Raw genomic sequence first — 17,374 nt, 5'->3', positions numbered from 1 at the left:
ACATCCCTTGATATTGTTTGAAAGTTCAATTTAGATTTAACAAGTCAACATTTTCCATGTTATGTTCTGGGCTTTCAGTTGTTGATCTGTTTAAAGCTGCAGAGTTATGTTTCAGTGAATACAGGCTTGGAAATCATTCCTGCCCTCATTTCTTCTCATAGGAAATTTGGGCAAAGATACAACAAAACTGATGGAATTCAAGTGATCAAGATTTAACTTGCCTTACATTAGGCTGTTCATTTATTTCTTTTCTTACAGCCACTCAGACAGTGTTATGGGCATGTTTGCTGGGCTCGGGACCCCAAAGCTGGACTTCAGTCTGACAGTGTAGTATTGGGAATCAGTTCCAGCTCCTGCTTGCCAGGTAATCATAGCAGGTACGGCACTTGAAAGCTGCCTTTCTCTTGGCCTGGCTTTCCAGGGAAATAGCCCAAAACAGTTACAGCAAAATGGCCCAGAACAAGATTTGTAAATAGACATGACATCTTTGTTAGTCCAGAGAAGAGAGTAAATAAAAGGTCAGGTCCAGCCAGTCTCTATTAAACTGATTGCTGTAATGATCTGGGTGGCTGAACAGGAATTATTCTGAAAGCAAATATTGATTTATGCATTGAAAACTGCCCAGGTAAATGGTGTTATGATATTTATTGTAATCTCTACCCACTTCTAGGGATTTGGGACCCTATTTTTCGTGGCTGAATTGCTCTGGGTTGTATCTTACTTAAAATTACAATGAATACTGTTTTCAGAAAATGAGAATTGAATCAACTCCTCCATGTGGGGACAGGATGAAATTGTATTGGGTCATGACTCATATCAGCTTTGGCATTCCCTGACTTTTGATGGTTTCCTGGGGTAGTTACATGCAGAGATGCCATTAAATAAGCAAAACAAAAGGACTAAGCATGTAATCAGTTTTGGTAGAAAAGATCTAAACCAGAAATGGGGGGAGCTCCCTAACTGCTAGAACTGAAGTGTCAGTGGGAGCTCAAAGCTGCCAATGGGAATTACACACTTCATTATCTCATATGTTTCCTTTAACCTCCTGATGTTTGTATGGTCCTCGGACCCACACCCCAGCTCTAGGGGTTGCTTCTGGCTCCTTCCCAGATTGTACTTTGCAGCTCCTGGGGAAAAGCCTTGAGGAGAAGGCATGGAAAAGGGGGTGGGATGTCACATTTCCTTGTCCCTCTGGGGAGTCCTGAGGTGGACCTCAGTTGCTCTAGAGCTGAGCCACCACAGGCTCAAGGCAGTGGTCAGGCCACTGCAGGATGCCCGCTGTGACCACCTCTCTCCCGCAGGCTCCTGGAGGTGCAGAATGACTCTCCTTGATGGCGTGTACCCCTTCTACATGCAGCAGAGAAAAGTCTCTATGTTTGATGTCAGCACCATCATAGTGCTCGTGGTCTTCCTAACATTTGCCTGCAGTTTCCTGCTCATTATCCCAGGCATCCGTGGACGGGTGGTGCGTGACCCCTCTCCCTGGGCATAAGCATCTGCTCCCCCCAGCCTGGGTGCTGGGACACTCCTGGCTGGTTTGGGGTGAGCCAGGTCTGATCCTTCCTGCCTGATGTTCTATGTCATGTGTCCCTCAGAGGCTGTACTGGACTCTCCGGGTTCTCTTCAGCCTCATCATGGGAGTGGTGATCGTCAGTAAGTGCTGCTCATCCCGTGGAGGGTGGGCTTGGGGCAGGAATAAACCCTGGGCAGGGTCTGTGCCTGGGATATGCGAGCTGGTGGTCACAGCTGAGGCTGGTTGCAGGGTCTACCCTACACCTATCCTGCAAAGCTGTGGCACAGCTTCCCCAAAGGGCTTCCCCATCCCTGGCACCTGGTGATGCTGAGGTCGCTCCTGGATCGAGAGGGAGCTTTGTTGGCTGTAACCTTACCACGGAGGTGGAACAGCCCCAGCTCTGGTGGGCTGCACAGCCCCATGTTCCTCTGACCATACAAGCTGAGTGAGCACAGCTGAACAGCTCAGAGAGCGGGCGGCTGTGTTTGGAGGGTGAGAGGATCCTTGTGATGTGAAGAGAGCAGGTTGAAATAAAGCACGGGGGGGGGGGTGGGGTGGGTGCAGGGGAGCAGTAAATGACCTTCCAAGAGCAAGGCAGGAGGGAGGAGATGGAGGAGATTATTTGATTTAGTATAAACCAGGAAATCTGTTGCAATAAATGGCACTGGTGGTGGAAACCAGGCTGTGGGATTTCCGACTCAGACCGGGTATGTAAGTGGAAGATGTACTAAGGAGACAGAGGATGCCAGACAGGGAAAGCAACCAGCCCTGGCTCTAAACCAAAGAAATTCTGCTGTGAAGGACAAGGCAGATCATAAGACTGCTTGGTCATGAAGCACAACCTAAATGATGCAGCCTTGATATGACCAGGCAATAGAAGTAGATAGAAGTGTGACCAGCCATGGGACTCGGCCAGGTGACACACGGTCCAGCACGCAGTGCTCGCCCTCCACTGAGGGATGCCCATGTGCTGGGAGATGCCACCAGAGCCACCCAGGAACGTGGTGCCAGGCTGGAAATGGCGGAGTTTGGAGATCAGGGCTTGCTGCACAGCTTTAACCAGCCCAGCCCTGGAGAACCCCTCAGCACCACTCCTGTTACAAGGATGCATCCAGTAGCTGCTTGGGCACACAGGAGGAATTCATTGTTTTAAAGCTGGCATCCAGGTTTCTGTTTGGCAGCAGCAGGGCATGTTCAACCCGGCAGCTAGAAAATGTTCCTGCAGAGCTGCTACTGGATCAGTGCCCCCATAAGTTGATTCAGCACCTGAGCTCACTTTTGGGTAGGTTTTCTTGTTCAGCCTGAGCTTAAATCGTTGCATTCACTTTCAGCTCTTTTCAGTGCTGGAAAATGAATCCCACTGCAACGTGAAAGTGTTTCTGGAAAGGGTATTTTGTGACAAAGAATATATACCTGAAATGATCCAAACTTTCCTTTTTCCCCAGCTTGAAACGGCTGTCAGAGCTGTGACAGCACTCACCACCCCCTCACCCCCTCCGTTTGACAGGGATCTTCTCACTATTCACTCGCAGTGCAATCAGGTAGCTTAATACTTGGAATGAAACTCACCTGTTCCCAAGGCTGAGCAACGGGCTCGTTTCAGAGGCCTGTCCCAGGGACTGCAGTGCTCATCGTGGTGGGGAGCTTGCAGGGAAGTCCTGGAGAGGATGTCCAAGAAGGAACCAGGTCACGGGGTTCGTCCCTGGGGATCTGAGCTCTCCCGCTCCCGGATGCAGGGAGTGGATGATCAGCAAGGGAAGGACAGGAGCTCTGCAGGGCGTGGGAGCTGGTTGAGGCATGTCCTGGCGGCTGAGTCAGCAGTCCTGCCCTCCTCACCCTCCCTTGCAGTGCGGCGGTGGGAACACTGCGTCTGCTCACTGGTGATTCCCCCCTTGAGGCACGGCAAAGCCAGAGACCAGCCCCACTTTAACCCCAGCTTTACTCTTCCTGGCAGCTGTGCAGTTCACGGGAGACTGGGAGACCGGCTGGGTGAGGGCAAACACCTCCTACAAGTCCTTCAGCCCAGCGCTGGTGAGCGCGGACATTGGGCTGCACATTGGCCTGGTGGGGGTGAACATCTCGCTCAGGGGTGAGTCTGATGTCCCCATCTGCAGCTCTGATGGCCCCAGGAGGTCTGGGCACCCTTGGTCTGCACAGAGGCTTCTTGAGTCCTGCTGTCCCTGAGGTGCCCATGCTCCTGACTGGCAGCACCCTGGATGCTGGGACACAGCAGGACCTTGCTCTTCTCCCTCCATCAGGAAACCCAGTGAATCAGGTCAATGAGACCATCAACTACAATGAGCACTTCCCCTGGAGCGTCAATGCAGACTATGACCAGAGCTACAGCCAGGGACTGGAGCGGGGGCTGCCCAGGCCCATCCTCTACGTGGCAGAGAAGTTCACTACGCGAAGCCCCTGCAGCATGCAGAGGCGGTACCGCATCTCCAGCCACTATGCATCGGCCACTCTCTGGTGAGCCTTTCTCTCCTGGAGCAGGCAGGGGGGATGCAAGGATGTGGGAAGGGCTTTGCTGCCTTTTCCCTAGGCCTCTGAGATGGATAGTGATTTCACACTGCCAAGAGGAATGCTATGTGCAGGGAGGGACCTCTGCAAGGTCTGCTGTCAAACCAGTGACACTGTGGGCAGGTAGGAGGTCCTGGTTCTCTCTGCTGATCAGCTCCATGACAGCTGGGCACAGAAGAGAGGAATGTGGTGTAGATCCTTGCCATGATGCAGTGATGACATTAGGGGTCCATCCCCATGGAGGCAATCGGAGCTGCTGTCCTTAGTGGCCATGGGGTCATGGGTATGAGCAGAACTCTCTCATTCCCATCTGTGAAGGTATGTGATGTCTGGGAGTGGGACCAATGACGAACAGCTGATAATGCTGTTATTTTGTGGCCAATCTCAACTCTTCAGCAGGATCTGCTGAGCAGCAACATGATTCTGCTCACTTGGGCTGAGGGAGAGCTGGTCCACAGGACTAGGAGATGGTCCCCTCTACCATGGGTAGTGGAGGGCAAGGGCCATTGCAGTGCTGTTCCCCCTGCTCTGGGTCTGACAACAGGGATGAGGAAGCTAGGAAAGGGAGCAAGAGCTCCTCCCCTGTCACCCAGCCCTTCAGCCAAGTCCAGAGCTGCTGAAAATGACTTGTGCCTGCTTCTGCAATCATCCCAGTCTGCTGAGCTACTCTCTATGGTCTGCAGTGCCCCACACGTGGAAGGACAGGGAGCTGAGATGGTCTAGATACACTCAGTGGGTTGCTGCAGCCTCTCTGGGGCTGGCATGGTCTCTGGGATGAGCAATGGGAAGAAATCCTTGCTTCTGACTGCTGGATGTAGCAGCATGAGCATTGCACATCTGCTTGTTCAGCCTGAGAGGCTCAAGATCACTGCAGCGTGCCACTGAGCTTCTGAGCCTCATACAGTGCAACCAGGAGCCCAGATTCCTCCTTCTGCATGGAAATCTTCACACAGAGCATCCTAGTGAGTGGCACTTGCACAACTAATGCACTGGTCTTCTCTTGTCTCCAGGGTGGCCTTTTGCACTTGGCTCATCTCCAACATGCTCTTCTCTATGCCTGTCCTAGTCTATGGAGGCTACATGCTCCTCCTCACAGGGGCCTTCATGATCCTTTCGCTGCTGTCATTCTCCACTGTGAGAAACTCCCCGATGTGCCTAATCCAGTTTGGAACTGCAACCCTGCACACAGGCTATGGAGGATCCTTCTGGATCACGCTGGCGATTGGTAAGGACAGCAAGCTACGTCAGGGCACAGCACCTTGTCTCTCTGGGTGTGCCAGAGTCCCAGTGCTTTCACTCCAGTAGGGGAGGTGAGCAAGTCTGGGGATTGCAGCCCACCAGAGACCCAGCCTGGGCCTTGGCAAAACAGATCCTGGCAGAGATGTGGACAGGGCTGGCAGCTGGGGAACACCATCCCCATCGCAAGGGTGATGAAGGGAGTTTTAGTCCCTGAGGTGCAGTAAAAAAAAGATGGGCATCACTTGCTTGGGTTTTAAGACCCATACCTGGGTTTTAAGATGCCCAGCATAACAGTGGAAGCTACCTCATGAAGTAGAAGGCCATCTTCCATAAGCGAAGGTGTTGTCCCCTGGCAGGGGACCATCAAAGGAGGGCTACAGTGGGGAAGTGTGCTGGGGTTGACAGGGATGTTCTTAGAGAGCGTGTCTTCCAGGCTTGCTCTGTTTCATGGCTGGGATCAGTGTTGTCACACTGCACTACTGCAACTTGGACCTCCTGAAAACTTTCTTTGATCTCCGTGAGGACAAAGCAGAAGAGTTCCAGGGGTGACTGAAGCGTACACCAACTTTCATCTTGCGAACAGGGCACTATCTCCTTCTCAGCCCTCCAAACTCAACCCCAATATCATTTAGAAGAAAGTTTTTTCACTCATTCCCTGAAGTGGGCCTGAAAGGGCAGAGCACAAACACTTCTTGATGTCCCCAGAGACCCATTTTTCCATCCAACTGCCTTTGAAGACTGCACGGATCCGTGTTGGGATGGGTACTTGCTAAGAAGTGCCTTTGCAGACTGTGACTCCCTGACCATGCCCTCTGGAAAGGGCAGTCTTTGCAGGGAGCCAGCAGGCTGCCATCGGAGCAGCTCCCAGCTCTGGTGGGTCGAGCTGCACACTCATCTGGGGATCTCTGTTCTAACAGAAATGCCCTTCCTGGTCCATCCCTGGCACAGCTTTGTGCAGTGATTCTCTGATGGCCAGTTCTCACCCCAGAAACTGAGCTCACTGGTGCTTACGGGGAGCACCTGCAATTCAAAAAGCTGGTGATTAAATCCAGTGTAGACCTTCAGGCCTTCCTAGAAGGGCCAGGCAGAGACCCAAAGGCCATAAGGCTGGATGCTGCATGAGCTAGAGTAAAACAAACGCTGCAGAAGACTGAGTGAACATGCCATGGAGCTTGCCAGTGAGGAATGTGGTGATGTGGCTGTTTTCACTTTCCAACTTGGGTTTTCTTAGGTAACACTTGTAGTCTAGTGTGGGCCAAAAAAATGTGACAGGAAAGGAAGGAGACGGAAGAATGACACTGCCCCTCTCCAACGGGAGCACACTTGAGCTGGCTGGGCTCTTCATAAAATGTAAGACAAGGCCAGGAGTCAAACCCAACCAAGGGGAGAAATGAAGTGCATCAAGATGCTTTATTACAAACAGAAGATGGGGTCCTAACCCACCAGCCTGATGAAGTCTCCATGGCTGGCACAAAGAGATCTCCACATCTAAATGCTGGAGACCTGGGCCACTTCAGTCCAATTAATTGTAAAGGACCTAATTGCAGTATTTTGGCTCTTTTCTTTCTGAGAAAAGCTAAGTTACTGATTTCTTTCATGTGCTATTTGTGTTGCACTAATGTGATTTCTTATGGGCATCAGTTATTTTTAATAAAACTTTGTTAAAAACCCACTCCTTTGAAATACTTTGGGCATTCCAGGGGGTGGTTTCTCAAGTGGGGTTGTGAGGCTTGGCTCATGCTAAGTCCCCCACAGACACAACCTTCCCATGGGGGAAGCTGCCCTGGCAGAGGTATCCCCAAAGAAGCACAAGGGTCTTTGAAACCCTTAAGGTGAAACCCTTGTATTGGAGAGCAGTGCATTGTAGAATGTAGGAGTTTTGAAAGGACTTTAACTAGCCTAGTGGTAGGACAGAAGCTGCAAGATTAAACCAACAAAACTCCCTCAGGAAAAGGAGGATCCTTCCTCAAGTCTTTCTTGCTTCCAAATGCAAGCCATGTACAGAGGCATTGTGGGAAGATGCTACAAGCAACCACAAGTTATTGGGGCTGGTGTGGGACAGATCCTGTCCCCTGAGAGCACAGGAGGCTGGGGGGCCCACTCTTTCTGCCACTGCATCTGGGACTCTCCAACCTCACCTCCTGCCTTTAGGGATGATTCCCCCCAATAGCATCCTCACTGGAGGAAAAGCTTTGTCCTGTTGCATCAGCCATACAGGGCCCTGAATCCAAATCAACAGAACAAACAACATTCAATCTGTTTGAAGCACAGAGACATCAGACTTCTGTGTGCCTTGCCCACTTCCTAGCAAACACAGGACAGCTGGGATTTCTGCAGCATGGCTTGCATGGGGCCAACTGAGCAGAGGCAATGACATGAGGGGGGATGCAGAGACCCCTTCACACATTGTGTCTTGTGAAGAACAGGGTATCACAGAATCACAGAATCCCAGGGTCGTTTGGGTTGGAAGGGACCTTAAAGCTCGCCCAGTTTGAACCCCCTGCCATGGACAGGGACACCTTCCACTAGAGCAACTTGCTCCAAGCCCCATCCAGCCTGCCTTTGAACACTGCCAGGCCAACAGGGGCTGGCTGTGTCATGGGGCTGGAACCTGCAAGTTGAAGACTTCCTTTGTTGCCACCACAGGGAGGAGCACACATGAGGGCCATTGCTCAGGAGTGATTATGTTCCTCACTACATGTTGTCATAGTAGCTTCTTCACATGCACCATAAGAGCTGTGGCTGTACAGCCCCTGTGTTATGCTGCCGCAGGTCCTACCTCCTCTGTCCACCTCAGCTCCAGGCTCCGTTTCCTGGCTGGACTGAGCTTTTCCTAGATAACAAGATGTAAAATACTTGACATTAAATCCCTGGCTCTTGGCCCAGGCTGCTTCTGGCCGCACAGGATCCAAGGAATCTGGGGTCCAACCAGGGAGTCAGTGCCAGCAGTGGAGCAAACTCAGAACTTACAGCCTGGAGCTCTGCAAGGATGGCGGTCCCCACTCCTGGAGGTACTCATTGCACCAGGGCATGCAGAGCTGCCAGCTCCCCTGCTCCAGGCTTCGATGCCAGGGGAACATGCCAGGAAAGGCAGAAGTTTATGAGGGCTGAATTTCAGTTCAGTAAAGTGTTCAAGGCAATTCAGGCAGTGTTCAAGGCCAGGCTGGACAGAGCCTTGGGTGACATGGTCTAGCGTGAGGTGGCCCTGTCCATGGCAGGGAGTTGGAGCTCAATGATATTAAGGTCCTTTCCAACCCAAACCATTCTATGATTCTATGAAATAAAAGGGATTTGTTGCACTTTGATCTAGTCCATCTGTAGGCTGAAGCATCACCTCATAGATGCCATTGTTGTTCAGCTCCAACCTATTCTTAAATGCTTGTTGAGTCCTGTAGGTCCTCTAGGTTGAATGCTCTTCCATCCAGAGTGGGAAGGGGCAGGATGCCATATCTGAGCACACCATGCCTCACTGTGGTCCCTCTGCAAACTTCTCTGCTTAGCTGGGTATTGCTCCCATCAAGCCTTCCGCTTGCCAGGGTCACTCCAGGAGCTGAAGCCTTCCTATATAGCCCCTGTTTGTTTTCCTGGAGGTGCTCTGTTACCCTATTTACTGTGTGTTGACTTGCCTGTATTGCACTGTGCCTACTAGCCATGGTCAGATGCCCCATATGGGACCAAAACTGGCCTCTGCATTTGCCTTGGCCTTCTTTCTTTCCCTATGGCTGCCATGTCACAGTAAGAGAGCATCCCCAGCCAGCCACCCCTCAGAGGGACACCTCTATCAACAGACAAGAGAAAGACTAGGTTCAATTTATTTTATTGAGATAGAAGGGAAAATAAGTGAGCAAAAACCAAACAAACAAAACTGTAGCAAAACCTGCACAGAGCTAAAGGGGAGCAAACCTGAAACATTCTTCCTCCCCTCCCTCCCAGGCTGGGTGTGATGCTCACCTCTTGTTAAGTGATTACAGCCACTCCTGGGGCACCGCAGCACTTCCATTCCCATCTCCTCCTCTCCTTCCCTCCCACCGAAACATCTTTTCCTCTGATCATAGGGTTATGAAAGCACCAACAACTCCCAGGCTGCTCACAGGCTGGTGGCTGTGGTTTAGGGTGTTTATAAGCACTGTAAGAAACAGGAGCCAACCAATCAACTCCGTGACTGTGCCATTTCCAGCCCAGTGTACAGCCCAGCACATCTTGGACTTGCATCGAACTTGAGCTGTGGGGTGTCAGTATGGGACTGAAATTCAGGAGTCCTCCAAGGTCTGGTGCCTCCAGTATTGTACGAAATCGTGGGCCTCCTTGCCAAACTGCTCTCCAGTCAAGACCAGGTACAGGGCACCCTGGTGAGCACAGCTCCCCTCAGTCTTCCTGACCACTGCTGGAAAGACCATCCCTGAGCAGAGGGGACTTCTTGGGGACTCATATCTATTCATCTGCAGCTACTTGGTTTCTCCTGTTTGCTCTAGTTTAGTGTCTGCTTTAGGACTCTTCAGGTTTGTTGGGGTTGGACTAAGGGGAATTGCAGTAGCCCAGTGCCTGTGACTGGACAATCAGGGATGGGGCTGGATTGTCTCTACCCCAAAACCTCTTCCAGCTGCTGGTGAGTAAAACAAAAAAACATTAAAAAAATAAAAATAAAAAAAAAAAAAAGAGAGGGCAAGTTGCCATATTTGAGACCGTTTTCCGGGCTTGGATGTTCTTGTCAACCAGCTCTTATGTGTCTTCCCACCCGTGCTCCTGGTGTAGTTGGATAGGAGCGTGGATTCAGAAGGGATGTCCTCGGGCTTTGCCCTTACTGCTGGGTGGCTGTCACCTCACAAAGCTCACTCAGGGGCACCATCAGCATGTCCTGCGCAGAGGAACTGGGCTCGGCAGGCAGGTAGGGCTTGTCCCACCCCTCCTCTTCTTCTCCCTTTCTCTCGTCCAGGTTAAAGACAAGCTTCAGTTTCTCTGGCTGCACAGAGTTGAAGATGATGACACCCAGCCCCAGCAGCAGGCACAGCAGCCCTGCAATGCACAGCATGGGGAGACATGTTAGCACCTCTGCCCTGCTGTGTCCCAGCCCCACCCAGATCCAGATCTGGGGTTGGAGGCCAGTGGCACATAGCATCAGCCAGGAGACCAAGGGAAGATGTTGCTTTCATCTCCACATATGGACTCTGCCATCAGTCTGGGCACCCCAGCACAAAAGAGAATCATAGAATAGAATGATAGAATCAACTAGGTTGGAAAAAACCTCTAAGATCATCAAGTCCAACCATTACCCCAGCACTGCCAAGACCACCACTAACCCAGGTCTCTGAAGAAATTATCCCTATTAACAGATGGAGAAACTAAAGGCAAAGAGAATTACCAAACATGATTCCTCTACAAAATGACCTCAGAATAGTCTGGCCCTACTTAAGTACTAATCAATGCATAGACCTGATTCTCATGTGTTCTAGTGATTGGTTTTACACAGCTACCAGATAACTTGGAAGTTACTTCGACAATGTTCCTTCTTTATCTGAAAGGGCTGAGATTATAACAGACATTTCAGTGTCTGCCAGACTGTACTGCTCTGCTCCCTCTGGCATTTCCATGGATTTTCTGGTTCGATATATGATACTAGACAATATAATTATTTTCTTTACAATTCCTTGAAGAGTCATTTCCTTATCTAGCTCTATTGTTTCTCTATCATTTATTCGTTGGATGCAGCCTATCTGGCTTCTAAACTTCACAAACTTTCTCAATTTCTATTTCAGTACTTCTAGCAGAAGACTCAGTAAGTATCTCATGATTAGGGTCTGATATAAAGTTCCAAGTGCTTCTGATGGGATCTAAATGTTACGCCTTCATGAGAGGTACCAAAAAAGTCAATGAACTTGGCAAATGGCTGAGAGAGTTGGGTCTGGAGCCCACCAGCTATGGCGAAAGGCTTGAGGAGCTGGATTTGTTTAGCCTGAAAAAGAGGAGCCTTGAAGGGGACGTAACCGCCACCTTCTGCTACTGACAAAGAGCCACTCTCCTTCTCGGAGGTGCACAGTTGTAACACAGGGAATTCCACTTTGAGAAAAGGAAACAATTGCTGCCCATGAGCGGGACCAGGTGGGGCAGGTCCTGAGAGGCAGAGGGGGTCTCTAGGCATGTGGACAAACACCATCAGACTGAACAAGGCTGATAGGGCTTTATGGTTAGCCCTGCTCTGGACAGGGATTGGGAGAGAGACCCTCAAGGGTCCTTCCAGGCCAGGTTTTTCCCTGACTCTGAGTTCTGACTTCGATAGCACTCCACTGGGCACACCTTCATGCAGATAGCTTTGGCCATTGGGGTGTCATGGCTGCTCAGCTCTTTTTCTCCCAGTCTTGATGATGCTATCCTGAATTCATGTATTTCATTGGGAAAAAAAAATCAAAATCAAAACAAAATAAAACATGATTTTCTTCAAGCAGCCATGGAAACAGAAGGGATGAGGTGCTGCTGAAGCATCACTGAGCATCACTGCTGCAGGGATGGAGAATGACAACCCCAGGAACAAGCTGAGCACTCACCCGTCGCTAATGTCAGCCAAAAGGATCCTCCATAGTCTGTTTTCAAGGCAGCTGTGCCAAACCGGATGGGGCACTTAGCGGTGCTCCGTGCAGTGAAGAAGAAGAGCAATGAGAAGAGCATCAGTGCGGCAGTGAGTAGAAGCATGTAGCCACCATAGAGCAGGATGGGCATGGAGAACAACAGGATGGAAACGAGCCATGTGCAAAAGGCCATCCTGAAAAAGGACCACAAAACCGAGCAGAAGGTGTCATGCTTGGAGCCTCTTCTGAGGGTCTCCTCTCCACATCCTAATGGAAAGATACTGCCCTAGGAAACCTGCTCTGGCTGGTCCTGCTTGAGCAGGTAGGCTGGACGGACTGATCTAAGGAGGTCCCTTCCAACCCAAACAATTCCATAATTGCATGCATGGTGGAGATGCAGGACAGGTCCCACAGTGCTCAAGAAGGTTCTCCATGCCTGGGGACATCCAGTATTGAAGTTCACGAAGCCCCAAGCACCTTGATATGGCTTTGACATGAGCCCTGTTTTGGGTAGGGGGCTGAAGACCTCTAGAGGTCGTTCTTTCTCATTCTCTGACTCTTGTGGTCAACTTGGCAGTTCTCACCTACCCAAAGGGAGAACAGCAACAAGGGAGGCCTTTGTTTGGAGAACCACACAAGGAGCCATGCCCACATCTGATTCAGCACTTGGAGGGAGCCCAGCTGCCAGCCCTGCCCTGTGCATGGGGTTTGGCTTTAGCTCACTGGGGAGGTGACCCTAACAAATTGTTCTGATTCCAAGAATAATAATGAAAAATAAGTTTACATCAACATCCCTGCCTTGAAATGCTCCTTCTCAATGGCAGGAAGGTTTGGGCAGGGCTAGTTGTTTTTCTTGGAAGTAAAAAAGGAGATGTGGCAGGGACCTGGGGCCTATGTCTAGAGGGAGAATCGTAGGACACACTCTCGCCTGCAGTGCCTTTCCCACGACCTCTGAGACACATGTAGATGCTCTGAGACTCCGTGATGAGAGCACACACAAGAGCTCTCAGCTCAATGCCACAAGAAAGCCTCTGAGCACACTCGTGATGGTCTTATGCCATCTTTGGGATGTAAGAGGAAATCCCCTCAACCCCAGCACATCTTACTAGGGTTTTGCATCTTCCTTAGGAGAAGACTTTGCACCCTACACAACTGCATCTGCTTTCCTTCAAATGAGGAATAGTTCTTTTCCAACAGCAATTTTGCACATCAGGCCAGAGAACACAGAAGAGGACTCTGGGGAGACAGGCAGTGCAGGAAGCATCCCTCATTCTGCAAAACGGTGGGTGACAGAGACCAGCCAAGGCTTTGACATGGCTTTACAGGGAAGAGAGTGGCTCTATCAAGCTCCCTGTGCTCTACCTGGTTCTTTCCACCTCCCCAGTGAGCAGATATAGGGCTGACCTCTTGCTCTGAATTACCACAGTGTGAGGGAGGCGTAGCGGCTGGAGATGCGGTACTGCCTGTGCACGCCACAGGGGCTTTGGGAGGTGAACTTCTCCGCCACGTAGAGGATGGGACTGGGGAGCCCCTTCTCCAGGCCTTCATCATAGCTGTGATCATAGTCCGCATCGAAGCTCCAGGCAAAGTGCTCATTGTAGCTGATGGTCTCATTGAGCTGACGCACTGGGTTTCCTGCCAGATAATGAAGACTAAGGACCTTTCTCAGCCTTGGGGGCAGCTCCAAGACTTCCTGGTGTGGGACCTCAAGGGCCCACAGCCCCGTTACCCAGGTGCATGGCTGCTGGACTTGCACCCAATCCTCTCCTGGTGTGAAATGCACTCACCCACTAGTGTGACATTCACCCCCGCCAGGCCAATGTGCAGCCCAATGTCCACGTTTACCAGGGCACGGCTGAAGGACTTGTAGGAGGTGTTTGCTGTCACCCAGCCAGTCTCCCAGTCCCTGGTGAACTGTATGGCTGTGAAGAGTTAGTTATAGTAAGTTAATTAGTTATAGTCTGGTGGTGAGACACCTAGTGCTAGAAGCACCTGCCATGATGGCCACAGTAGCCTGAACATCATCTAACCCATCCCAAGGAACAGGCCTGGGCTATAAGCCCCAAGGAGCCTTATATGTCCTTCCCCAATATCAACCCAGATCCATGGCCCTGGTATCCCTGCTTAGGTTGGTTTCTCCCCAGACCCAGTGCAGTCTGCAGTCCTAGAGGCAATAGGGCTGATGTGTGGGCACTGGCTAGGAACTGGTCTTCATGAAAGCACCTCCCAGTTTGTCTGGCTCTTGGCAGCTGGTGGTGGGCTTTCAGTGACTGCGCAGGAGGTGGTCTATGCATACTGCAAGCCTTCAGAGATGAGACAGACGCAGCTCCCACAATTTGCTGGAGCCAGGTCCCAGGCACATATGGGCGTCTGTCTTCCCCATAAACTCATCCTGTGGGCTGGAGCTGGTGCTTGGCTGCTCTGTTCACCCTCCCTTGCCTTGCTTCTCATCCCATGTCTTGGGCATCCCTGAGCTTCCCCGCGCAGGACTCTGGTACTCACTGAGGACCACCGCTCCCACGAAGAGACCCATCACCACTCGCAGGAACCAGAAGAGTCGCTGCAAGGGGTGAACAGGGAGGGGGACAGGTCTCAGTCAGATTGTGCCACGGGGACCGGAGCACCAAGTGTGCCATTTAGGAATGTCAGACAGTGAGAAACAGGCTTGCCCCTCCCCTCGGGAGTCGCCTCCCAGGCTCTGCAAGCGGGTGGTGTCAGGGACACACGGGGCTGGAGGATCCCTGTCTTTGGGTACGGGAGGCAGCTGGGAGATCCCGGCAGAGAAAGAAGGTCAAAACTAGCCCATTTGGGAAGTCATTCTGTCCCCTTTACAGCGAAGGAGGATGGAGACACTCCCGTTAATAGTGCTGAGCTGGGATTTCCACATTTCCCCAAACCTCATGTGTTTAGGTGTGCTGGCAGCTGGCCACATCTGGAGACAAAAGCAGTTGCTGTGGGTTCTCAGTGTGTTCCCTGGGGGAAGCCATCTCTTGGCCAGCCTCACTGCAGGGCCAAGCATGTGACAAGCATGTAGGGTGTTGGCCTGTTGGCCACACAGAGCCCCATGATCAGTGCTGGGGCACACACAGTGCATTTTTCCTTCTTCTACTCAGGTTTTGGGGAAAATGGAGCAAAGTCTTTGAGCCTCACCCTATTTATCCACTTCTGTGAAGTCACCCAGGCTTGCTCACAGAGAAATCCAGACAAGTGCAGATCTGGGTGCCTTGTAAATGTTGGGTGGATTTTAGTGGCTCCAGTATGGGGGTACATGCTGGGTTGGGGTGGGCTGGAGCTCACCCCCATGGCTTGCTAGAGTTCCCAAAGGCCTGGCCATGAACCTGTGGGCATGTTTGCTCCCCGAGTCTGTTTTCGAGTCTGGGAAGGAGGAAGCATCTGGGATGCGCAGGGTAGGGACCACATGGCTGAGCTCCCCCTGCCCTTCCACTTACCCCCCTGCCCCGGATCCCTGGCAGGATGATGATGAAAGTGGCCAACATGGAGAGGAAGATGGAGACAATGACAGCCCAGGTGGTGTCAAAGGGGAAGCACGGATTGGCACCGGGGTAGAAGGGGAAGGAGCCATTCCATAGCGTCATCCTCCTGCCTGTGCGGGCTGGAAATAGACACCCAGAGGGACATCGGGGAGAAAATTACCTCCTCACATCCACCCTACCCAGCTTTCTCCACAGACCCATCTGCTGCCCACTTGCCAGCATGTGCATCCCCAGTGCCTGTTCACATTGCAGTCCTGCATCTGGGCATTCACTCAGGCATCTCCCACAGGAGCCCTCCGTCTCCCCGGGGCTGGGATGGGGAGTACATCCCAGAGCAAAACAGGTTTGAAGCCGCTGGGACACGTGCTGCAACGCTCAGATTGTCCCCGTGATGGGACAAGAATATGGGCACACATTGCTGGGCCTCTCGTCCCCCTCCTCTGCTTGTTCTCCACCCTGGTCTCTTGCCTGTGCCTCCACCCTCCCCGGTTCAGCTCTTTGTCAAGCAATCTGGCTCCTGCTTGTGGGTGTTGTGCTCAGGGCGCTTGGTGAATCACCATGAAAACACAGGCTGCACCCCATCGGGTGCTCCTCACTGAGCCCTGGCTGGAGGTAACTCCTCACCGTCCAAAGGAACAGGAATAACCCAGAGGGGACAGAGAAACTGCCTGTCTCTGGCATCAGGGTGCCAACCCTCTGTCCCAGGAGCTGGCTTGAGGCAGTGCTGTGCCATGGCGGGCAGAGGAATGCTGCTCAGGAAGCCAGCCCTGGGTTTTTGCCATGGCACTTGGCCAACGTCTCTTCCTTGTTCTTCCTTGCTTCCCTGCTAGGAAAGGGCTGCTCACCATCCCCCAGGGAATGGGGACCCTCCAGCAGCAGCTTCGGAAACACCCGGTTCCCTTCCCAGCTTTGATCCTACCTGTGCTGCTCCGATCCTGAGGGCTGGCTGCCGTGTGGAGCCGCAGCGTGCTCCGGGATGCTACTTGCTCGCTTGCGCTGCTCCCAGGGCTGTGGGCAAGAAGCCAGACCAGTGTGTCACAGCAGTGTTTCTCCCAGTGTTTTAAGGTGCCCGCCTCCAGAGGTGGCTGCATCCAGCTTTACCCACAGCTGACCGGCCCCTGGTGCCTTTGCTGAGCCCCAGGGCAGGCAGGGAGCTGCAGCTGGCTCCACACTGTGCAGCGTGGCTGAGGTGAGGGATCCCAGGCAGGGTTTGCCTTCTGGTTTTTAGCGTGACTGTTGGAGGAGCGACACGAATCAAGAAGACAATCCCAATATGAGTTACGCTTCTTGTTCGATTTATTGCACAGGCTCACCTAATTTATACCATTGGTGATAGTTTATGTGACAGCTGTACATCTTTCATTGGCTACATAAACCTGTTCACGCGCCTGTCTATACATTGCTATTGGCTAAGCTAAGTTTTACACACATATCTCTGCAACAGCAGGGTGCGTGCCTTGTGATAAGCGGTGCATTCCTTGTGGCCAGCAAGCTCCTGTTTCAGCGTTCTGCTTACTTTTCTTCGACCCCAGGCCTCCCCGGCTCAGCTGAGACAGAGAGAGTTCAAGGCTGTCTCACTCAGCTCTAATCCTGGGTTGTGCAGGCCCTCGTGAGAATAACCACTGCTCCACACGTGACCAGCATGCAGAGGGAGGTGACTGCTCTGCAATCCTTGAGACCCCTCTTACAGCACTGTGTGCAGTTCTGGTGTCCTCAACATAAGAAGGACATGGAGCTGTTGGTGCAAGTCCAGAGGAGGCCATGAGGATGCTCAGGGGACTGGAGCACCTCCTGTATGGAGACAGGCTGAGAATATTGGGGCTGTTCAGCCTGGAGAAGAGAAGCTGCGTAGAGACCTCAGAGCAGCTTCCAGTGTCTGAAGGATGCTGGAGAGGGGCTCTTCATCAGGGGCAGGACAAGGGGTGATGGGTTCAAACTGAAACAGGGGAAGTTCAGGTTAGATCTAAGGCAGAAGCTCTTCCCTGTGAGGGTGCTGAGGAGCTGGCACAGGGTGCCCAGAGAAGTGGTAAATGCTCCATCCCTGG

The 17,374-nt window shown here is 52.0% G+C and overlaps 2 protein-coding genes across 2 annotated transcripts; one reads left to right on the top strand and one right to left on the bottom strand.

Annotated features, from left to right (window-relative positions):
- Window positions 1-255: 255 nt before the first annotated feature.
- DUOXA2 (dual oxidase maturation factor 2) lies at window positions 256-6,228 on the top strand. The gene is made up of 7 exons (XM_061349814.1): window positions 256-377; window positions 1,302-1,465; window positions 1,596-1,653; window positions 3,468-3,602; window positions 3,772-3,985; window positions 5,047-5,261; window positions 5,709-6,228. The coding sequence occupies exons 2-7, from the start codon at window positions 1,319-1,321 to the stop codon at window positions 5,822-5,824; spliced, it is 885 nt and encodes a 294-aa protein (XP_061205798.1). The 5' UTR covers window positions 256-377; window positions 1,302-1,318; the 3' UTR covers window positions 5,825-6,228.
- Window positions 6,229-9,706: 3,478 nt separating this feature from the next.
- On the bottom strand, window positions 9,707-16,418 carry LOC133210441 (dual oxidase maturation factor 1-like). The gene is made up of 7 exons (XM_061349813.1): window positions 16,249-16,418; window positions 15,285-15,448; window positions 14,338-14,395; window positions 13,623-13,757; window positions 13,257-13,470; window positions 11,815-12,029; window positions 9,707-10,288 (listed from the first exon to the last, which is right to left on the bottom strand). The coding sequence occupies exons 2-7, from the start codon at window positions 15,429-15,431 to the stop codon at window positions 10,074-10,076; spliced, it is 984 nt and encodes a 327-aa protein (XP_061205797.1). The 5' UTR covers window positions 15,432-15,448; window positions 16,249-16,418; the 3' UTR covers window positions 9,707-10,073.
- Between the last annotated feature and the right edge of the window lie 956 nt (window positions 16,419-17,374).

The sequence above is a fragment of the Neopsephotus bourkii genome, unplaced genomic scaffold, assembly GCF_033783945.1.
Source record: "Neopsephotus bourkii isolate Nb327-2 ecotype Australia unplaced genomic scaffold, CSIRO-AGI_Nbou_v1 NB_463, whole genome shotgun sequence".
In the NCBI taxonomy this organism is placed as follows: domain Eukaryota; kingdom Metazoa; phylum Chordata; class Aves; order Psittaciformes; family Psittacidae; genus Neopsephotus; species Neopsephotus bourkii.
The sequence above is the reverse complement of the archived record's forward strand: the minus strand, read 5'-3'. Positions and strand labels throughout refer to the sequence as shown.